Source organism: Gossypium hirsutum, chromosome D13 (genome assembly GCF_007990345.1).
Source record: "Gossypium hirsutum isolate 1008001.06 chromosome D13, Gossypium_hirsutum_v2.1, whole genome shotgun sequence".
Classification (NCBI taxonomy): Eukaryota; Viridiplantae; Streptophyta; class Magnoliopsida; order Malvales; family Malvaceae; genus Gossypium; species Gossypium hirsutum.
The window spans coordinates 19,932,947-19,955,442 of record NC_053449.1 but is presented as its reverse complement, the minus strand read 5'-3'; the positions used below and the strand labels follow the sequence as shown (position 1 = coordinate 19,955,442).

The 22,496-nt window shown below is 33.7% G+C and overlaps 1 protein-coding gene across 2 annotated transcripts; it reads left to right on the top strand.

Annotated features, from left to right (window-relative positions):
• The first annotated feature begins 13,234 nt into the window (after positions 1–13,234).
• Positions 13,235–15,669, top strand: LOC107918422 (septum-promoting GTP-binding protein 1). 2 transcript variants are annotated; one of them, XM_016847984.2, is made up of 6 exons: positions 13,235–13,669; positions 13,757–13,883; positions 13,986–14,067; positions 14,260–14,299; positions 14,395–14,478; positions 15,344–15,669. In XM_016847984.2, exons 1-6 carry the CDS (start codon positions 13,361–13,363, stop codon positions 15,506–15,508), a joined length of 807 nt encoding a protein of 268 aa, XP_016703473.2. In that variant the 5' UTR covers positions 13,235–13,360; the 3' UTR covers positions 15,509–15,669. The 2 variants fall into 2 exon arrangements, with proteins under 2 accessions (XP_016703473.2, XP_016703472.2); XM_016847983.2 differs by having other exon boundaries at positions 13,986–14,082.
• Positions 15,670–22,496: the final 6,827 nt, after the last annotated feature.

The following is a 22,496-nucleotide window of genomic DNA, read 5'->3' as shown; positions in this document are numbered from 1 at the left end:
TAAAACTTAAGAATAAGTGATGAAGTTTAATTTCCGAGCTTGGGGACAAAAGTGTAATTATGCAAAAGTTTGGGGGCAAAATTGTAATTTTCAAAAAGTTGGGTGGTGGATTATTTTAATAAATGTGGACTTTAAACGAGTTAAATTTGCTATTATAGATCAAGAAAGACGTGAAGAGTATATCAAACGAGGAAAAGAAAAGATAGTGGAGTAAAGTGCAAAATTACGATATTTTGCACCGAGGTAAGTAAACACGTGACTTAATGTATTATTTTGATATTATTTAATATATGTTGAGATTTATTTGGAATTAAAATAAATGTTTGGCAATATCCTAAAAATGTTGTTAAATCGGGAAAGGTGATAAAGGGTTGCAATATATGGGTTATGGGTTGAACACTCGGAATAAGCCGTAGTATGTTGTATATAAAAGGGGTTGCTGTGTGCTGATTCCCCGATTTATGGGTGGTGCTATGTGCGTGATCCACCATATCTTTGAAATGTGAAAGGGGGTTGCTATGTGCTGATTCCCCCGAGGGGTTGCTAAGTGCTGATTCCCCGGTTCATTGGTGGTGCTAAGTGCGATATCCACCATATCTTTGAAATGTGAAAGGGGGTTGCTATGTGCTGATTCCCCGAGGGGTTGCTAAGTGCGATATCCATTGTATATTTGAAATGAAAAGGGGGTTGCTATGTGCTGATTCCCCCGAGGGGTTGCTAAGTGATGATTCCCCGATTCAGTGGTGGTGCTAAGTGCGAGATCCACCAATAACGGTTAACATTCCGAGTGTTCAACGAAAAAGTGTGGAAGGTGAATATTGCCATATGGTGGAAAATTTTATGGGGTAAATATTGAGTTGGACACTAAATCGATCCATGTATGAGATGGGAGAAAATATCAAAAACGAAAAAGGAACGATTTAATTATAAACTGTGTTGAACAACAGCAGTTGGGTAACTTTGAAAAATCACCATAAATGGTGGAAAATGAATGGGAAGCTGAATAATATATGAAATTGAAGCTGGATGTGTCTGTTTTCATATGAAAGAAATAGAATAAGCAAAAGAGTTGTATTTTTGGAGATATCTGAATTTTACTAAAACAGGGCTGGATTGATTTCGAGATCCCCTGTTCTAACTTTGGAAAATTACCAAAAATTGTAAAAAAATAATTATGGCATGAAATTTATATCACTGGAATCCTTATTGAGTCTATTTTTATTAGAAACAAGAAAACCCATTTTTCAAATTTTGTACAGAGGGTTAAGTAAATTTTAGTGAGGAAGGGTCAGAACCGTTGGGCAGTGAAACAGGGGAAGGTTTAATGAATAAACTGTACTAATTGGCTGGGTTAAAAATTCTGAAATTTTTATGGTGAAATGGTATATGAGTCTAGTTTCAGGGAAAATTTACGGAACTCAATTTGGAGCCCTGTAGCTCCAGATAAAAATAAATTAGCGACTATGACGCAGAAAAACAGCTTGCTGGAAATTGCCTAAACAATAAAGTTATTCATGAATAAGTTTATATTTTGGTGTAGTTATGGGAGTAATTACTTATTTATCATGTGTTTACTTACTAAGCTATATGCTTACTCGATTTTATTTTTCTCTTGGTTATAGTGACTTCCAACAACTCGGAAATTGGAACGAAGTCAGACAATCATCTACACTATCCTTCACATTTGGGGTATTTTACTACTAGTGTTCCGAAATTTTATGGCATGTATAGACACTTTATGTAATGTGGGATCATCATGTAAATATATGTTATGGTTCCCTTTTAAATGTAGTGTTTATTAATAGTTAAACTATATGTGTGTTTATACAAATGAAATTGGTTGGTATATTGGAATGTGTTCTAAATTTGCAGGAGGTTTAAGAAAAAATAAGTAGGAATGCTGTCGAAAATTTTTAAAAATTTAGTAATACCTCATACTCTGTTCCGGTAAGGAATACGGGTAAGGGGTGTTACATGTTCGGTCATTTCGAAGGGTACATGGCATGGCTCATAGGCGTGTGGCTTGGCCATGTGACCCAATTCAGTGAGTTGCACGGGCTCGGACACGGCGGTGTGTCCCTACTTCGAATGCCCACACGCTATGTGACCCCTGCAGTTTTGAAAATTTTCATTATTTTCTGAAAAAATTCTACAAGTTTCTGATTTAGTCTCGACTTCTTTCTAATATGTTTTTAGGACCTCGAAGGCTCGTATAAGGGACGTTATGCTTGTTATGGATTGGTTTTGATATGAACAATGATATGAATTAGAATGTTTATAATTTTTATTCGTTTTGAAATGAAAGCTCTGGTAATGCTCCGTAACCCTATTCCAACGACGGATACTAATTAGGGGTGTTACATTTATTGGTATCAGAGCTATGGTTTAGTCATTTCTCAAACTAAACGTATAGTATATGAGTCTAGCTATACATGCCATTATATAACCTGTGATAGTGCTATATCTCCTGATCGTTTTAAAACATGTTTTCTTATACCAATGACATCTAGCCGAACTGATTCCAATGAAGTAAATAGTAACACTTAAGCCTCCATTCATAGAGTAATATCGAGCAGTACAAGGCCTATATCTGAGGGCCAAGGAAGAGAGGCTAAGGAATCCTTCTTCCAGATGATGAGCGAACTATTTACTGAGTTCGTACAGACGAACCTGGCTGCTCAACAACCTCTACCCCTCTTGCTCCCCAATCAGTCCCCGTTATTCCTCAAGGTTTGGAACCTTTACGAGTTAATAAGCCACTTGTTGATAAGATTTGTAAGTATGGGAATGAAGAATTCAGAACTAATGCTAAAGATGATCCTAAGAGGGTAGAATTTTGGTTAGAGAATACAGTCAGGGTTTTTGACGAACTATCTTGTTCACCAGTCGAATATGTTAAGTGTGCAGTATCTTTGTTAAAAGACTCAGCTTACCAGTGGTGGAACACATTGACTTTAGTCGTGCCGAGAGAACGTATAACCTGGGAATTCTTCCAAACTGAGTTTTGAAAGAAATATATTAGTTAGAGATTTCTGGATCAGAAACGTAAAGAATTTATTGAACTCAAACAGGGTCATATGTCTATATCAAAATATGAATGAGAGTTTATCAAACTGAGTAAATATGCTTGGGAATTCATTCCAACCGAGACTGCCATGTGTAAAAGATTCGAGGAAGGGTTAAATGAAGATATAAAACTTCTAGTCAGAATTCTTGAGCTGAAAGAATTTGTTGTCTTAGTTGATCAGGCACATAAGGCCGATGAGCTTAGTAAAGAGAAAAAAAAAGATCAACTGGGAAGTCATATTAGTCGTCATCGAAGAGACCAAAAGAACATCACATCCATTCCACGGCCTTAGTGGGGTATTCCAGTAGAGACAGAGGTAACCGACGTTCGAGTCCAAAGCGTTAGGCTACATCTGTAGTGAGTGTGGGTAATGTCAAGGATAATAGGCCCAAGTGCAAGTATTGTAAAAGACCACATTACAGTGAATGTAAACTGAAGAACAGAGTAGGTTTCAGGTGTGGTTCCTTCGAACACTATCTTAGAGATTGTCTAGAGAAGTCCAAGAAAGAAAAAGTTCAAACTACGAGACGAAGCAACACTACTGCGAGAGGTAGACCACCTCGTAATCCCAGAAATGTGAGTGGTAGTCGTGGTGTTACAAAAGACTCTGCTATGAGATCTAAGGCACTAGCACCAACTAAAGCTTATGCTATTTGCGTACGAGAAGAAGCTTCTACGCCAGATGTTATAACCGATACTTTCTCTATTTTTGATACTAATGTTACTGCTTTGATTGATCCAGGATCAACTCATTCGTATGTATGCACGAATTTAGTATCTTGTAAGAAATTACTGTTGATTCAACTAAATTCGTGGTTAAAGTGTCGAACCCCCTAGGTCAATATGTATTAGTTGATAAAGTTTACAAGAACTGTCCTTTGATGACTCAGGGTCACATTTTTCTGGCTGATTTGATGCTATTGTCGTTTGATGAGTTTGATGTGATTTTGAGCATGGATTGGCTGATTCTACATGATTATGTTGTGAACTATAGATGAAAGCTTATTGTATTGAAATGTCAAAATGGTGAGACACTTTAGATTGAATTAGACAGTTTGAATGGGATACCTATTGTTATTTCAGCTATGCCAGCACAGAAATATGTGTGAAAAGGTCGTGATGCTTATCTTGCCTATGTATTGGATTCTAAAGTATCTGATTCAAAGCTTGAATCAGTGCTAGTGGTTTGTGAGTATCCTAATGTGTTTCCAAAGGAGTTACCTGGATGATTAGAGAGGTTGAATTTGTTATTGAATTAGTACCGAGGACATCACTGATATCTATAACACTGTACAGAATGACTCCTACTGAGTTAAAAGACTTAAAAACACAATTGCAAGAATTGACAAATAGGGTTTTTGCTCGACCAGATTCTCACCTTAGGGTGCACCTATTTTGTTTGTTAAGAAAAAGGACGGATCAATGAGATTGTGTATTGACTACCATCATCTCAAACAGGTTACAATCAAGAATAAGTATCCACTGCCGTGAATTGATGATTTGTTTGATCAGTTGAAAGTTGCAACATTATTTTCAAAGATTAATCTTCGTTCTGGTTACTATGAGCTACGAGTTAAAGATTTGAATGTGTCAAAAACTGCATTCAGAACCAGGTACAGATATTATGAATTTCTTGTGATGTCGTTTGGTTTAACTAATGCACCTGCAGTATTTATGGATTTGATGAACAGAATCTTCAGACTGTATTTAGACAAATTCATTGTGGTATTCATTAAAGACACTTTGATTTATTCACGAGACGAGTTTGAGCATACCGAGCATTTGAGAATTGTGTTGCAAACTCTACGTGATAAACAACTGTTTACTAAATTTAGAAAATATGAGTTTTGGATCCAAGAAGTCGATTTTCTAGGACATAGAGTATCAACCCAAGGCATCAGAGTTTATCCGAGTAAAATTTTAGTAGTTGTTGACTAGAAACCACCGAGAAACGTATATGAAGTTAAAAGTTTTCTGGGATTAACCGGTTATTACAGAAGGTTTGTCAAAGGATTCTCGATGATTGCGACACTGATGATGCAACTACTACAAAAAGATGTGAAATTTGAATGGTCAGAGAAATGTCAACAAAGTTTTAATCAATTGAAACCACTGTTGACTAAGGCACCAATATTAGTTCACCTAAATCGGGTAAAGCATTTGTGATTTTTAGTGATGCATCTTTGAATGGTTTAGGCTGTGTTTTGATGCAAGAAGGCAAAGTAATAGCTTATGCTTCTAGACAGTTCGCACAAAAAGAAATATCTGACACATGACTTAGAATTGGCAGCTATTGTGTTTACATTGAAAATTTGGTGACACCATTTATATGGCGAAAAGTGTCATATATTTAACGATCATAAAATTTTGAAGTATCTGATGTCACAGAAAGATTTGAATCTGAGACGGCATAGGTGGCTCGAACTATTGAAAGATTATGATTTAATCATTGATTATCATCCGGGTAAAGCGAATGTAGTTGCTGATGCTCTGAGTAGAAAGTATTTATTTGATTTGTGAGCAATGAATACACGACTAACATTATATGGTGATGGTTCACTCTTAACCGAGTTAAAAGCTAAACTGATGTTTTTATAGCAGATCTGTAAAGCTCAGAAGTGTGATGACGAGTTACAAGCTAAACGGGAATAGAGTGAGTCAACTTCTGATTCTGAATTTCATATTAGATCTGATGATTACTTATTATTTAGAGGCAGGATTTGTATACTGAAGAATCCAGAGCTCATTTAAAAAATCTTGCACGAAGCTCATAGTGGTAGCTTGTCTGTTCATCTGGGAAGTAATAAGATGTACAGTGATTTGAAATAAATGTACTGGTGGCCGGGAATGAAACGTGAGATTTCTGACTTTGTATCAATATGTTTAGTATGTCAGCAAGTTAAAGTTTAACATTAGGTACCTTCTGGATTATTACAGCCAGTCGAGTTACAATGGACTTCGTATCGGGTTTACCTCTATCTATGAGAAAGAAAGATACAATTTGGGTTGTCATTGATCGTTTGATAAAGTCTGCACATTTTATTCTGGTATGTACAGATTACTCCCTATAGATATTAGTTGATTTATACGTTTCTGAGATCATCAGATTATACGGGGTGTCGGTTTCTATTATTTTGGATAGAGATCCGCGATTTACATCACGATTTTAGAAAAAGTTACATGAAGCTTGAGGTACGCAATTATTGAAAGAATTGGACCAGTAGCGTATCGATTGGCTTTGTCGTTAGAGTTAGAAAAGATTCATAATGTGTTTTACATATCTATGTCACGACGTTACTGATCTGACCCTTCACATATTGTCTCACCTAAGGATGTTGAGATTTAGGGTAATATGTCGTACAGCGAGGAACCAATCATAATTTTGGCTTGAGAGGTTAAACAATTGAGAAATAAGAGCATAACTTTAGTAAATGTTCTTTGGCAACGACATGGGATAGAGGAAGCCACTTAGGAACCCGAGGAAGCTATGAGAAATCAATATCCGAACCTCTTTTCTGGTAAGATTTTTGGGGACGAAAATTCCTCTAGGGGGAGAGTTGTAATAGCTTGTTTTCAGTGAAATCGAAACAATAGTTTTGGGACCATAAATCTGACGTTGAAATATTTGTTTTATTATTATTTTATTGTCTACAACATGATAGTAGTACCATATAAAAAGGACAAAATCGTGTATAGTGCAAAAGTTGAGTTCTAGTAGCTAAAGGTATTAAATAGATATAGAACCTTAAAGTATGAGTCCTTATATGGTAATTAGACCATTAATGGAGATAGTAGATGTACATGGCTTGACATTAGTGAAATTTTTAATGTTTTTAAAGGTTATAATATTAATTTAGTAAATAAATGATAAATTAAATATAACAAAACAAAGTTGTCATCTCTTTTATTCTATTGGAAAAGCTTCAATATTCGGCTAGCTTATTTCTAAGTGCATGGTATGTATTTTAGTCCCAGGACCGTTGTAGCTTAATCTTGCTAACCCGGGGACTAATTTGTGTAACTATTAAACTATTAAGGTTTTCCATGAATGAATGTGTATGAGTTTTGATGATTTATGGAAGAATATGGTTAGTTGTTGATAGATAAACAACTTTTGATAAATCATATTTGATGAAATTGTCAAATAGAGATTAAATTGAAAATTAGAAAATTTTACATGGTGAAATGGTGAAATAAATGAAATATAAGGCTTGCTAGGGACTTATATGATATTCGGCTATAATGGGTTATAAGAAAATTGCATGAATTTCTATTTTTATGAGTTAGGGACTAAATTGAAAAAAAAATCAAAAGTATAGGGGAATAATTATAATTTTGATAAAATATGAATTTGGATTAAATTTAATAAAGTAAATATTGAATTGAGATGAATTTATTCGTTTAGATCAAGACAAACCTAGTACGGCTTTAGATCTTGGCAAAGATAAAATTTCGGATTAGTCGCCTCCGTATCTACAATTAATCGTCGAGGTAAGTTCGTGTAATTAAATTGTGTTTATATATTTTAATTGAATTATACATGTATTGTGAATTGCCATATATATATACCGATTGCATATCCAACGATGTTACGTCGACTACTGAGCCTCGTTTGAACCTTAGGAATTCGTAAGATACGAATGACATGTCATTAGGGTTTACATGATTCGAGTGCTGGTCTTAAACGTCCTACCAATGGCTAAGGTCCGTCATGTGTTGCGGATACTCCACAGATCATGTGAGCAGCATTGTGTAGTTACGTTCCGACCTACAACTCATGTGAGTAGGCCTATTTTCACAACTCGTGTGAGCATTCTGATTCACAGCTCGTGTGAGCATACATGTACAGGAATTGACGGATTGCAATTATATGATTTAGCACACTATGTGCGAACTATCCCGAGCATCCAATGGTATTATAATTGGTTCAACGGGCATTATTTGGAAAGGAAATGGTAAGGTTTCGATACGAACTAAGACATGGACATATGTGAATTTCATTGAAATGGTGATACATGGTATATCGAGAGTGAAATGGATGATATATGCATATGATACATGATTAAATTTTGTGCTTATCCATGATTATATTGCCTATGTTATATAATTAAATGGCTAACATGTTTGGTGTATATGCTTAGGCTTTGGCCAAGTTGTGGTTGGATTATGCCATGTTTAAATTACTTAATATGTGTTGAAATAGTAAGTTGTGTTTAACATTATACGAACTTACTAAGCATTTATGCTTCCTCTATGTAATTTTTCGTGTTTATAGTGAATCAGAAGCTCGATCGAGTTGGAAGCTTGTCGGAGTTATATCATACTATCCATCGGCTATATCGCTACTTTTGGATGTTTCTAAGTTTGGTTATAATGGCATGTATAGGTATTTTAGTTATTAAAGTAGCCATGTGTTTTAGCCAAGGTGTTTTGGCTTGTGAATTTGGTATCTTGAATGTTTGAATATGTTGTTATGTGTATGTGGCCTTATAATGGTTGAATTTATAGTTCATAGATGCTTAGATGATGGAAGTGGATATTGTCATTTTGGTATGGAAATGTAGTTGACATATATGAGTTATGATGCTATTTGCTAAATGGTAAATTTGGTATTTGCGAATGTAAATTTAGTATGTGATCAAAGTGATCATTTTTGGCCAAAAGATGCACATTGTTATATATGTTTATACATTGTCATTAAGGTGTCTTTGGGCATATTGGTTGTATGTAAATTTATCATTTTTGGTGTTTACTTGATTATGCATGGTTTTGATGCATTTTGATGGCTTGTTTAATTGTGTAAAAGTGATTGTAGATACATGTATGAATGGGTGAGAAAAATGGCTTGGAAATGACCTATTTTTTGTCCACATGCGCTGAAACATAAGCGTGTGTCTCAGCCGTGTCTGACACACAACCTGATGACATGGCCGTGTGTCCCTTGTAGCTTTTAAAGGGTTACAAGTCAGACGGTTACACGGCTTAGCACACGGCCTGGCACACAGGCGTGTGAGGTCATTTCGAAGGGTACACGGCATGGCCCACGGGCGTGTGGCTTGACCGTATGACCCAAGTCAGTGAGTTACACGGGCTCGGACACGGCCGTGTGTCCCTACTTCGAATGCCCAGACAGCCTGAGACACTGGCATGTCTCTTGGCCGTGTGACCTCTACAGTTTTGAAAATTTTCATTGTTTTTTGAAAAATTCTTCAAGTTTCTGATTTAGTCCCGACTTGTTTCTAATGTTTTTTTAGGGCCTCGAGGGCTCGTATAAGGGACATTATGCATGTTATGGATTGGTTTTGATATGAATAATGATATGAATTAGAATGCTTATAATTTTTGTTCGTTTTGAAATGAAAACTATGGTAATGCTCCGTAACCCTATTTCGGTGACGAATACAGGTTAGGGGTGTCAAAGCTTAAACGAGCTTTTCATTTCCTTTCGCATTACTCGTAGAGGACTCCGATGGATCCGAAACTTTACAGACATATTGAACACAATGTAACATGGTCATTAACAACCATGAACACATCCAAACATCAACAAAAATGCATATCCATCCACTCCCCTCTTAACCAAAAATTTGACTAGATTTGTCGAAATATTAGTTTCCTTAATCGATTCTGATTTCTATTGTTTAAACCTAATCCTAAACAGCTTATTAATCATTTTTTAGTAGATCTAAACCACTTTAGATGCATGAAAACTTATAATTCAATTTTTCCGAAAAAATCATCACATGTAAGCATTCAAGAGGGAAATTCATCAATTCTCTAAAATCCTTTAATGATATGTTAAATTTGAGTTTAAAAACATTTTAATCATATCAAAATAAGATGAAATCATTTAGAAACAGTGATTCAACTTAGAAATCTGAATTTCACTATTTTCAAGCTCATTTTTGACTTAAAACTTTAGATCCATAGAAATCTCATTATAAGTAAGAAAATCTTGATTTGTAAAAGCAACATACATAAAAATATCATCAAGAATCAAAGTCTAACCTTGATTGAAGAAGAAATTTGAGTTGAAGCTTTAATTGCTCGAAAAACTTTTGGAGAAGGATGAGGAAATTGAGGAAGAATTTGAGTGTTTTCTTTAAAATTGAGAGAAAATCTAGTGTTTGGGAGGTGAGAAAATCGAAAAGGTTTTATTGTTTGGAGAGAAATAAGTATAATTTTATGTTTGGAAAAAATTCAAATAAGAAGGATGAAGGAGGAAAAAACATGGGAAGGGGTTTTTATAGTTGAATAGAAGAACTTATTTTTAAAACTTGGTGCAATTGCATTTGGGAAACTTTCAAGTTTGTCCCTTTTACAAGTTAGACCCCTTTCAATTAAAAACCTTTTTTTCTTAAATCTTTTTTAAATCCGATTTTATTTTAAAAATTGTTTTAAGGAAAATAATTTTTGGTCACTTAACTTTAAATTCCCAAACCTAATTTTAGGCCCTCACTTTTCGAAAATAATTTAGGGATCCAAATCGAATACTCTATCTGCTAACCCGAAACCACTAGAACGAATTTTGGGATGTGAAATTTTATTCTCATCTTACCGCTACAACTGTGTTTGAATCTAAACACACACCCCCACCATTGTTTTTGATCTCACTACTATATTATCCAATTACATCACTACAGTAACTAATCTTACTGCCATCGCTATTTTTAACCTCATTAGAGGTAAGCGCATCGCCCATCCAAACTAAGCCTAAGCAAAGAGGAATTCATTCTACAAAAATAAGTTATCAAAATGTAATATATAGCATGTTAATAGCAAACATATCTAATAAACAATTATGTCATTTACATAAAAAAATAACCTAGAGAGGTAGAAATCAAATACCGCGATATTTATGTCAAATAAAAATTAGTAATAGCCATACCTTAATTGAAAAAAATATATGTTCGAAATATAAAAGTTGCTTACCAAATCTAAACTTTACCCATACTTATACAATGATATTCAAATATCATGAATAAAAACCATGATCCATTCTGAAATTAAAATTTTCAATATCCTTAACAACATATAAATATAACAAAACTAATCATAATTAATCACAAATATAATAATCTCAGCACAATTTCGAGTTTTTTCTCGACAATTTTGGTTTTCTTTTCTTATATGCAGTAGAAAACTGTTTTGGGTTTATAGGTATCTTAGTGTACATCATTAAAAATATGAGGTTAGTTAAACGATCAAGGAAAGAGGAATAAGGTGGTAAGACATTGGGTTGATTCCAATTGGATTTAAATTTCCTTTTTGAAGCACAGCTGAGATTGCTTTCATTGATTTTATTTACATACAAAATCTAAAATTTGAAGTCTAAGCATTGGGTTTCCTCCAAAGGATCCTAGGTTTGATCCTTGGGGAGGTTATAAGAAAGAAAGTTTTTATTTTTCTTTCTTTCTTTCTTTAGCTTAGAAGAGGATTTGTGAAAAAGAAACTCAAAATATATTGTAAAATAAAAATAAAGAAATAGTTAAAAAATAGAGGTGGAATATGAGAAAACGTATAAGAAGAAGTAGGAGGATAAAAAAAAGTATGTATTTTTATTGATTAATAGAAATGATTTATGGTCTATATTTATAAATAGAAAAAATATATATGACATAAAACTATATATCTAATAACTATTTGAAAGAATTCACTTGATAATAAAATATTGCTAACAGAAGAGTTAATATTTTAAGAATAATTAAATATCCCCGACAGTTATTACCAACCAAAGATATTTTGACACCGACCGACCACTGTTGGTTTCATTATTACAAATAAAGAAAGGGGATAATGATGTGTAAGATGTTGAGTCCACTCATCAAATTCATGCTCAAGTCTTTCTACGATTAGACCTGTCTCGGGACAAATATATGTATATTATTTATTATTATGAAAGTTTACAAATCTAGGTTCTTTTCTTACAATTTTGAATTATTTTTGTGAACTTGAGGTTGGACATCTTAACATAAAATAATAAAATTTGGCATCCCAGAATGAAAATCAATAATTTTGAAATACAACAATGCTTTTTATCTCCAAAAATTCTGAATATAAAAGTTAACAATAACCTCAACCCCTAAACAAAAATCTGGGCTCAACCCTATTATTATCTACATACGTGGTTCAATTATTTATTAGATTTATTTGCATCCACGTTTCAAGGACAAGTGTCCTCTTTCATTCAATTAAACAAACTTTATCATGCTTTCCATGGGCCCATTTCTACCATTGCATTTTCATATCTAAGAATACAGCCTACCTTATTATAAATAAATAAATAATCATGTAAATCATTTCATATTTACAAATGTATATGAAAACTAATATCTTATGCTCTAATATAATATTTAAAAAACATGTTAAATTGTTTATTTTTGAAAACCTGGTTCAGATTTATTTAGCACAAATATTATTCTTCAGAGTTTGAAGAATTATATTAAAAAAATTTAATAAGAAAGATATAATATATATGATTATTAAATATTAAATAAAATAATTATATTTAAAAAATGGTTGAACTTAAATACATTTAAGTTGGTCATTTGTAAAAGTGGACGGGCTTAAGCAAAATTTGAGAAATATATTTAAAGTTGAATTGAGATTGGACAACTATGAAGGATAGTGATCTCGTACCTATAAACCTTTATATCAAATTTAACCATTAATGTTTATATTTTTATCAACTTGACTTTTAGTCTTTTTTGGAGCTAAATCTAGCCATTCATCTTCAAAAAGAGTCAAATTACTTTTTTTTAATGAAAATATTGAATAAAATGTTAATTTGTTAACGATGTTAGTATGATAATCCGTAAATGGTATAACTTTATTTATCTCAATACATGTAGTAATAAAAAAACAAAAAGCAGGGTATCAGTCTGCCCAAGTAACAAAGGAATGGCTTTAGTAAGGGGGAAAAGGAGAGTTACTATGACAAAAACGTGAAAAGTGAAAGCTCCAAAATTTGAAGGGGGGGATGAAGGTTGTAGGGTGTTTCGGCATAAAATAATAAAAAAGTTACAGAAATAACCCTAGCCGGCAATTTGGACTAGAACCGAAAATTATTGTCCACAACACGGTCAACTGTCCCGTTAAACTAGTCGTTTTCGTAGCTAAAAAGTCTCGTCGTAACTGAAATTTAAAGGCTCACGTCCCAAAAATATCCAAAATAATTTTAAAAAAGATTTATCCAGCCAGCCTTCTTTTTTATTATTGTTTTTCATCGACACAAATTTATTTGTTTCTGTTTGAAGACAGATCATTATCATCACCATCATCGTCATCATCATCATGACCCAATTTTGCCCCAAAATGGTTAAACTCAACCTTAGACGCAGATTTCAGCGTCGCGTTTTGATTTTGCGACGCTGCATTCGTTGCTTTTGGGACCGCTTCCTCATGTGCTCCCTAGGGAAGCCCATTAAGACTCGGTATCGAATGTTATCCTCCACCTCCTCCTCCGTGCATCCACCGCCTTCCGCCTCCGTACGTCCTCCTCCTGTTTGTCACCATGGCCGCCATGATCATAAGGACTCGGATTTGGTTCCATTGAAGATCAGTCTCTTGGGTGATTCTCAAATTGGAAAAACTAGTTTTCTGGTTAGCCCCATTACCTTAATCTATTTTTACTTAAAGAATTTAATTGAATACCCTATTCAAATGCATATTTTGCCGTGGTTTTTGAAGATGAAATACATTGGAGATGAGAATGATGATGAACAAGAAGACAGTCAAGAGAAAGGGTTGAATTTGATGGATAAAACATTTTTTGTGAGTGGAGCAAGAATTTATTACAGCATCTGGGAAGTTGATGGTAATCCATTTCTTTTCTTTCAAAAAATTTCATGTTTTCCCTTTTACTTTTGCTTTCATGGCATCAGCAATCTATTCATTTTCTTTTCCGATTGAAAAACAGGGGTTGAGAAATTTCAGGATCATCTTCCCCTGGCTTGCAAAGACTCTGTAGCAATCCTTTTCATGTTTGATCTAACAAGCAGGTGTACTTTAAACAAGTCTGTACTCATATTATCCATTCCTATATCTCTGTACTCATATTATCCATTCCTATATCTCCATTTCAGTCGACAATGAGAATGAATTATTGTAATATTGCTTAATGGCTGCCCCTGCCACTTCAAATTGTGGGTAATATTCTAATTCAAATGGGGGTCTTTATTCTGTTGTTGCAGTGTAATAAGTTGGTATCAAGAAGCCAGGAAATGGAATCAGGTATTCACTTTCATTGCTTCTGTTCTAGGTTTCAAGATCTGTCACTATATGTTTGACGAAATGTCTCATTCTTATGAAAAACTTCGATTGTGCAGACAGCAATACTGATTATGATAGGAACCAAATTCGATGATTTCATTCAACTTCCCATAGATCTGCAGTGGACAATTGCTAGTCAGGTAAACTTTTACACAGTTCTTGTTGAACCTTTGAATCATTAGCCAAAATGTCCAAAAACATATTCCACTTGCTTTGGACAATTTTCAAAACAACCAAATCAATGTTTTATAATTAAAATTGGAGAACAAATGAAGTAAATCAAGGGACGAAAACACCCCTTTTTATGGAGATTGTTGTCTCTCACCCTTCACCAAATCCTGTCATCTAAATTTTATTGCAAGTGTTAAGATATTCGGCATACTGGTATAAGTACCATGGAGGCCCTTATATTAGGATTCGGATTGAATTTGGCCCCTCTACTAAAAAAATGAGCAAATTAGTATCAAAGAACAAATTAGTCCTCTAGTTAAAAATTTTATCCATTTTTATGGTTAAAAACTGGTCTTTGTATCTTGACATGAGGTACATGTGCAATGCTATGTGCACTTGTCTGGTTATTCCGTCAGCTATGCCTGTCAACTACGCCAGTTTTTAACAGTATAAATGATTAAAATTTGAACTGAAAGGATCAATTTTCTCTTTGATTTAAATGTACAGAGATTGATTTACTTATTTTTTGAGTAAAGGGGCAATCTAACTCTTAGTACAGGGGCTTCCATGATACTTTTACCTTGGAGTATCATACCTCATAATCATATCCTTATGTTAGAAAACAAATATCGAATACAAGTACTTTAGGGGCGAGTAACATAGATTTCAAGCACACCAACAATCCCTACATATGAAATGAGTCTTTCTCTTAGTTGTAGTTGGAATATGTTTATACCCTTGATTTGTTGTCCTGATTGCAATGCTCAATAAAGTTCGTTATTGTCTCTTAAGAATATTTTCTTAACTGGGTTCTTATTTATACGGCAATGACAGGCAAGAGCATATGCCAAGGCTCTGAATGCGACGGTGTTCTTTTCAAGTGCTACATACAACATCAATGTGAACAAGATTTTCAAGTTCATCACAGCCAAACTCTTTGACCTGCCTTGGACAGTGGAACGCAATCTTAACATAGGAGAACCCATCATTGATTTCTAAAACTTCCTGTTGTTGTAATGTAGATATATAGAGTTTCCAAAGAGATTGATCCTAAGCCAACCGGTCACCAGATTTTTATGTTTGGTGATGATTCGAGTTGTTCCACTGTGGGGAGAAAAGCCCATATTTAAGCAATGAATAGCATTTGAGTTGTTCAACAATTGTAACCCAAAAAAGACCCTACACGAAACGTATAGTGACCACAATTGGCATTTCTAAACAAAAATGCCTTGGAAGAAAGTAGAAGATCAGATTAAAAGAGAGGATTAAACATGAAAAAGAATGATGGCAATACTCTTCCAAGTTTTTAGGCCAGGTCGTCACCAGCTTGGCTTGCTCGGGTTTGGATAAAAAGAAACTATTTCATTTTCTTTTTATAATTAATATTTTTATTTAATTTGAATTTAATTATAAATATTAAAAAATTTAATTTATATGATATATTATACATGGATATGAGTTAGATGTTAGAAATATGGAATGAGAGATTAAAAATGCAAAGAAGATAGGTGAATTGATATAGTTTTAAACGGTTAAGCAAACAACGCTAAATAGACAAAAGGTGAAGGACTAATTGGGCAAATTAACCCAAACTGAAAAGAAATCATTGAATGACATTTTGGTATCGATACCAAGGGTAAAGTATCGACACGTTGAAGAACGTATAGATACTTAGACCAAAATATAGATTCTTTGAGTAAAGCATTGATACTTGGGGTGATACCTAAGCTATAGTATCGATACATTAGTGGTGGTATCAATACTTGAGCCTTGTTTTACGAAAAAAATTTACCTGGTTTGGTCCAGTATTGTAGTATTATGAAAACAACACATTAATAGGTTTAAAATATGAACAGATAAGGGTTTGGATAAATGATTTAGCCAAGATGTAACAACCCGGTTTAGACCTTAGTCGGAACTGTGGCTTCGGGACCACGAATCTGAGTTATAAAAATATATTAATAGTATTTTTAGTGTCTACAACATGTGAATTAATATGTGTGAAAGTTTCGTGTGAAAATTTTATCGTTTGTGTGCTCAATTTGCTAAAAGGACTTAATCGCGTAAAATGCAAAAGTGACTTGCTAATTGTTAAAGTGTTATATTGCTATGGCTTTTATTATGTGGAGCCTTATGTTGTAATTTAGCCATTAGAATTATGCATGGACAAGTTTGGACAACCATTATAAAGTTTATAATTAAATACTTAAGGTTAAAATAGTAAAAAAGTAAAGTAATATGTAACAAAATAAAATAAAACATGTTAATGGATGATTCATTCATCCTTATTGCCAAAACTTGAAAGAAAAAGAAAGAAAATAAGCAAGCTAGGGTTCGACCATTGCTATATTTGATTAAGGTATGTTAGTTGATCGGTTTTTGATAATTTTTATGTTTTTGAGATCGTTGCTTCGTGTTTTAGCTAGCCCATGTTTTAATTTTCGGTATTGATGATGAATTTGAGATTTGATATTGATGGTAGCTTGTGGTTTTTTTTGTTCGATGATGGAAAATAAATCTTTGATGTTTGATTATCATGTTTAATTAAGTGATTTTTGATAAAATTCAAATTAGGGATTTATTTGTGAAATTAGAAAATTTATGGGCTTAAATTTGAAATAAATGAATTAAATGGGCTGCTAGGGGCCCTAGGAAGATTTGGCTAAGGCATGTTTTTGATGAATTTTGTGTATTTTTTGATTTTATGAAATAGGGACTAAATTGTGAAAAATGTGAATTTTAGGGGATAAAGTGCAAATTGCCCAAATTATGTGTTTGTGGTTTAAATTGAATGAAATGTGTTATTAAATAGTTAAATTTGCATTTATCTAGATCAAAAACAAAAGAAAACGAAATTAGAACGGGGGAAGTCGAAAGTGATCGAGTAGCGGATTCCATCCGTTTGTCTTCGTCCGAGGTAAGTTTGTAAGTGAATAATTGATGTTAAATTTAATGTATTTATTTTATACATAGTAGAATCGAAATGTGTGAATGTATAATATAATGTCGAATTAACATCGGATGATTAATTACGAGTTTAATTTGATTGATTTACAACATCCGAAAGACTTACGAACCACAGGAATGCTAAAATGTGATATCGTGTAAGACCACGTCTGGGACGTTGGCATCGATTTGAGATTTACGTGTAAGACCATATCTGGGACATTGGCGTCATATATGATTACGTGTAAGACCCTATCTGGGACAGTGGAATCGTTATTTGATTACATGTAAGACCACGTCTGGGACGTTGGCATTGTATGAGCTTTTTGAGTCGTCCGAGTATCTTTTCTTTGAATCTGAATGGTATAACGGGAAACCAAATGAAAAACTGAATGTGGATTTGAATTAAGCAATTCAGGTATGTTTGAGTTATACGAAGTTGAAAGTAAAGGTAAGTATTACGTATAACATGAAAAGATGAATTAATCACATAAATATGAGTATATATATGTATGTGTACAAGATTAGTAGAATTCGGCCTACTTGTATAATTTATATGTGTTCTTTGAAAACTATGTGCTTACAACTTACTAAGCTATTTAAGCTTATTATGTGTTTGTTCATTCATTGTTTTATAGATTTTAGAAGCTAGTTACGAGTTCAGGGATCGTCAAAGAAGTCCGTCACACTATCGATCTCTATCTCGGTATTTTGAAAGCTCGAAACTTTGAACATATGGCATGTATAGGCTAGCATTTTTTTTGTGTAGTCATGAAGTGTGTCTATATTTAGCCATGCGAAAATGACTTAATCTTGATTTTAATACTTATGTGTATTCGGTTATAATAATAGTTTAATAGGAAAGTATATTTCATGGTATATATATATGTGAGATAGTTAGTTATATAGCTTGAATATAATGTTAAAGTTTGTGTATATACGATTAGAATTTGAATCTAATTTGAAAATATGTGATTGGTATATATGTCTTGAAATGTTGGTTATAATTTGGCATGGAGAAATGGTAAGTAGGTTAAATAGTTGGTTTGATAGTTAGCTAATTTTTGAAAGTATGATATGTGGAACAATTTTGAATGGTGGATAGTTGTATAACTTAGCTTAACATTGAAGTAATGATAGATATGTATTTGATGAATTTTAATTATGCAAAAATTCGGTTGCTAATTGTAAGAAATGGACATGTTTTATAATGGTTTGGTTAATTGTTTCATTTTGGATCTAAATGACAAAAAGGGAGGTTTGATTTGGATAGGTAATGGTTAAGTATGCTTACTATATACTTGAATGATTGAATTTTAGGTACAACTCAAGATAAAAATGACATGAATTATTTTGGAGGCTGGATGTGATGACTGAATATGTGGTATGAGTTTGGTTATGTGTATGTATCTTAAGCATGTGAATTAGGTATAAATTAGATGCTATAAGTGTACAATATAGTTCAAGTTGTCATGGTCATATACGCACAAAATGGTAGTGAGAAAATAGGTACATTTTTGTGATATAATTTGGTGTACTTGCAAATTCGGTTACAGATTGGTAACTTGAAACTATGTATATGTGCTTATATGTCATGGTTGCTAATGTATGGATTGTTGGCTAATATTAGTTAGTTGAATTGTGCATGAATTAGGTATGGTCGACTCATGGTAATAGTTAGCCGATTTGAGGAATGAATAAATGGTAATATGACTTGCATAAATGTTAATATCTATATTTGAGTTCGGTAATACCTTGTGACCCTAATTCGGCGACGAATATGGATTAAGGGTGTTACACAAGATTACTATGTCGAATTCACCGGTAAAAGAGAAGAAAATTCACTATGTCGAATTCGAATTATTATAAGAGGAGTAGATTATGTCTCTTTATAGGCTTGTAAAATCATATTCTAATAGGAGTGTAGTAAGATTGAAACACCTTATTCTAATCAATATCAAATAGATGGAGTTTAATAAGGTTTAAAAAACCTTATTCTAAAATAAAATAAAAGAAATGTAGTTTTATAGGGATTTTACTTTTATTTTATTTTACCACTGTATTTTATTTAAATAAGGATTCGGGTCACTTAATTCTAACAATCTTCACATTGAAAGGAATTCTCAATGAACAAGTTTTTCATCGCGAACTCTCAACAAACAAGTTCTTCACCTCTTCTATAAAACCCCTTAAGGGTTTAATTTCAACATTGAACACCAATCAAGTTTAAGTAATGCTCAAACTTGGTTATAGGAACTGACTTAGTCATCATATCTGCAGGATTTTCATGAGTACTAATTTTGCTCACAACAATATCACCACGAACAATAATATCACGAACAAAATGATACCAGACATCAATGTGTTTTTTTCTCTCATAAAACATTTGATCTTTTGTAAGGAAGATGGCACTCTAACTGTCACAAAATATTGTATTGATTTGAAGGTCTTCATTAAGTTCACTAAAAAGTCCCTTCAACCAAATAGCTTCTTTACAAGCCTCAGTAATCGCCATGTACTCAGCTTCAGTGGTAGACAAAGTGACTATAGTTTGCAAAGTGGCTTTCCAACTGATTGCACAACCTCCGGACATAACCTGTAAGAGATCTTCTTCTATCAAGGTCTCCAGCAAAATCAGCACCAATATACCCAAGGACTCCATCTCTAGTTCTTCCAAACTGTAAGCAAACATCAGTAGTTCCTCTTAAGTATCTTAAAATCCATTGAACTACTTTCCAATATTCTTTACCGGGATTATCCATGTATCTGCTAATTGCACTGACTGCATATGATAAATCTGGACTTTCACAAACCATAGCATACATGAGAGATCCCACTGATCTAGAGTATGGAACATGTGACATGTACTCAATTTCATCATCTGATTGTGGAGACAAAAGCTGATGAAAGTTTGAAATGGGTTGCTAAAGGAGTACTAACAGGCTTAGCACTCTGCATATTGAACCTGCAAAGAACCTTCTCAATGTACCTTTTCTAACTTAGGTACAATTTACTTGTTTTTTTATCTCTGAGAATCTCCATACCAAGTATCTTCTTTGCTGGTCTCAAATCTTTCATCTCAAATTCTTCACTTAGTTGGGCTTTGACCTTTCTTATCTCTCATTTATCTTTCGCTACTATCAACATGTCGCATAAAGAAGTAGATACACAAAAGAACCATCACTGTTTTTCTAAAAGTAAACACAACTATCAAAGCTACTTCTTTTGAAATCATGAGAAGTCATAAAGGAATCAAACCTCTTGTACCACTGTCTTGGTGACTGTTTCAAACCGTAAAGGGAATTTTTCAGCAAGCAAACATAGTCCTCTTTTACTGAGACTATAAAACCCTTTGGTTGTTGCATGTAAATATCCTCCTCAAGTTCTCTATGCAAAAATACAGTTTTTACATCTAACTGCTCAAACTCCAAATCATGCATGACCACAATACCAAGCAAAGCTCGAATCGAACTATGCTTCACAACTGGGGAGAACACATCTGTGAAGTCCACTCATGGAATTTGACTATAACCCTTTGCAACAAGCCTTACTTTATATCTGGGTTCTTCAACTTCTAGAGTCCCCTATTTCTTTTTAAACACCCATTTACAACAAACAACCTTTTAACCTTTAGGAAGTTTCATAAGATCCCATGTTTTGTTTTTGTAGAGTGATTTCATCTCCTCTTACATAGAAAACATCCGTTTTTCTGAGTCTTCACAACTAACCGCCTTAGAATAATTAAATGGCTCTTGGTTTGCATCTATATCTTCAGTCACATTTAAAGCATAAGAAACTAGATCAACCTTGGCATACTTCTTTGGAGGTTTAATTTCTCTTCTAGTTCTGTTTTGGCGATAGAGTATTGTGGTGAAGAAGCAACTCTATTCGAATTTTTATACTGGATTGAGGAGTTGACTTTGTTTTAGATTCTGGATTAATCTGATGTTCCATCTGCTTTTGATTTTCTTTATTGCAAGATCCTTTAAGAGATAAGTTAGGTTGCATAACAGTTTCATCAAAAACATCATCTCTACTAATCACAACTTTTCTATTTTCAAAACACCATAACTTATACCCTTTTACACCAGCTTTATAACTAAGAAAAACACATTTAATGGATCTCGGTTCCAATTTTCCATTATCAACATGAGCATACGCAGAACACCCAAAGATCTTTAAATCAGAATAGTCAGCAAGATTACCAGACCATAACTCTTGTGGATTTTTTTTCTCAATGGCAACGGATGGAGATTGGTTGATAAAAAAACATGTAGTAGACGCTGCTTCGGCCCAAAATGACTTTGGTAAGTTGGCATTTGACAACATATACCGAACCTTCTCCATGATCGTTCTGTTTATTCGTTCTGCAACGCCGTTTTGCTGTGGAGTATGACAAACTTTCAAGTGTCTCACAATCCCTTCTGACTTGCACAGTTTATTAAAATAATCAAAACAGAAATCTAAGCCATTGTCTGTACGGAGGTACTTTATTTATTTTCCGGTCTATTTTTCAATCATAGTTTTCCAAGACTTAAATGCAGAAAACACATCACTTTTCTACTTTAGGAAGAACGCCCAAACTTTTTTGGAAAAATCATCAATAAAAGTTAGCATGTAATTAGCTCCACCTCTCGAAGGCACTCTGGATGGCCCCCATAGATTAGAATGAATATACTCCAACGTTCCCTTCGTGTTATGGATTCCTATGGTGAATCGAACTCTCTTTTGCTTCCAAAAAATGCAATGCTCACAGAACTTCAGTTTGCAAATTCCTTGCCCATCAAGAAGTCCTTTTTTGCTCAATTCTGCCATGTCATTCTCACTCATATGCCCTAGGCGCATATGCCAAAGTTTAGTAATATCATCATCTGATATGGAAAACGAAGCGGCAGCTGCATCACCAGTAACAGTAGAACACTGCAGAACATATAACTTGATAGTCTTTCTCTGCCTTTTAATCACAATGAGGGAACCTTTGAAAATCTTCAAAACCCCACTTTCAGCTGTGTATTTATACCCTCTTAAATCAAGAGTACTC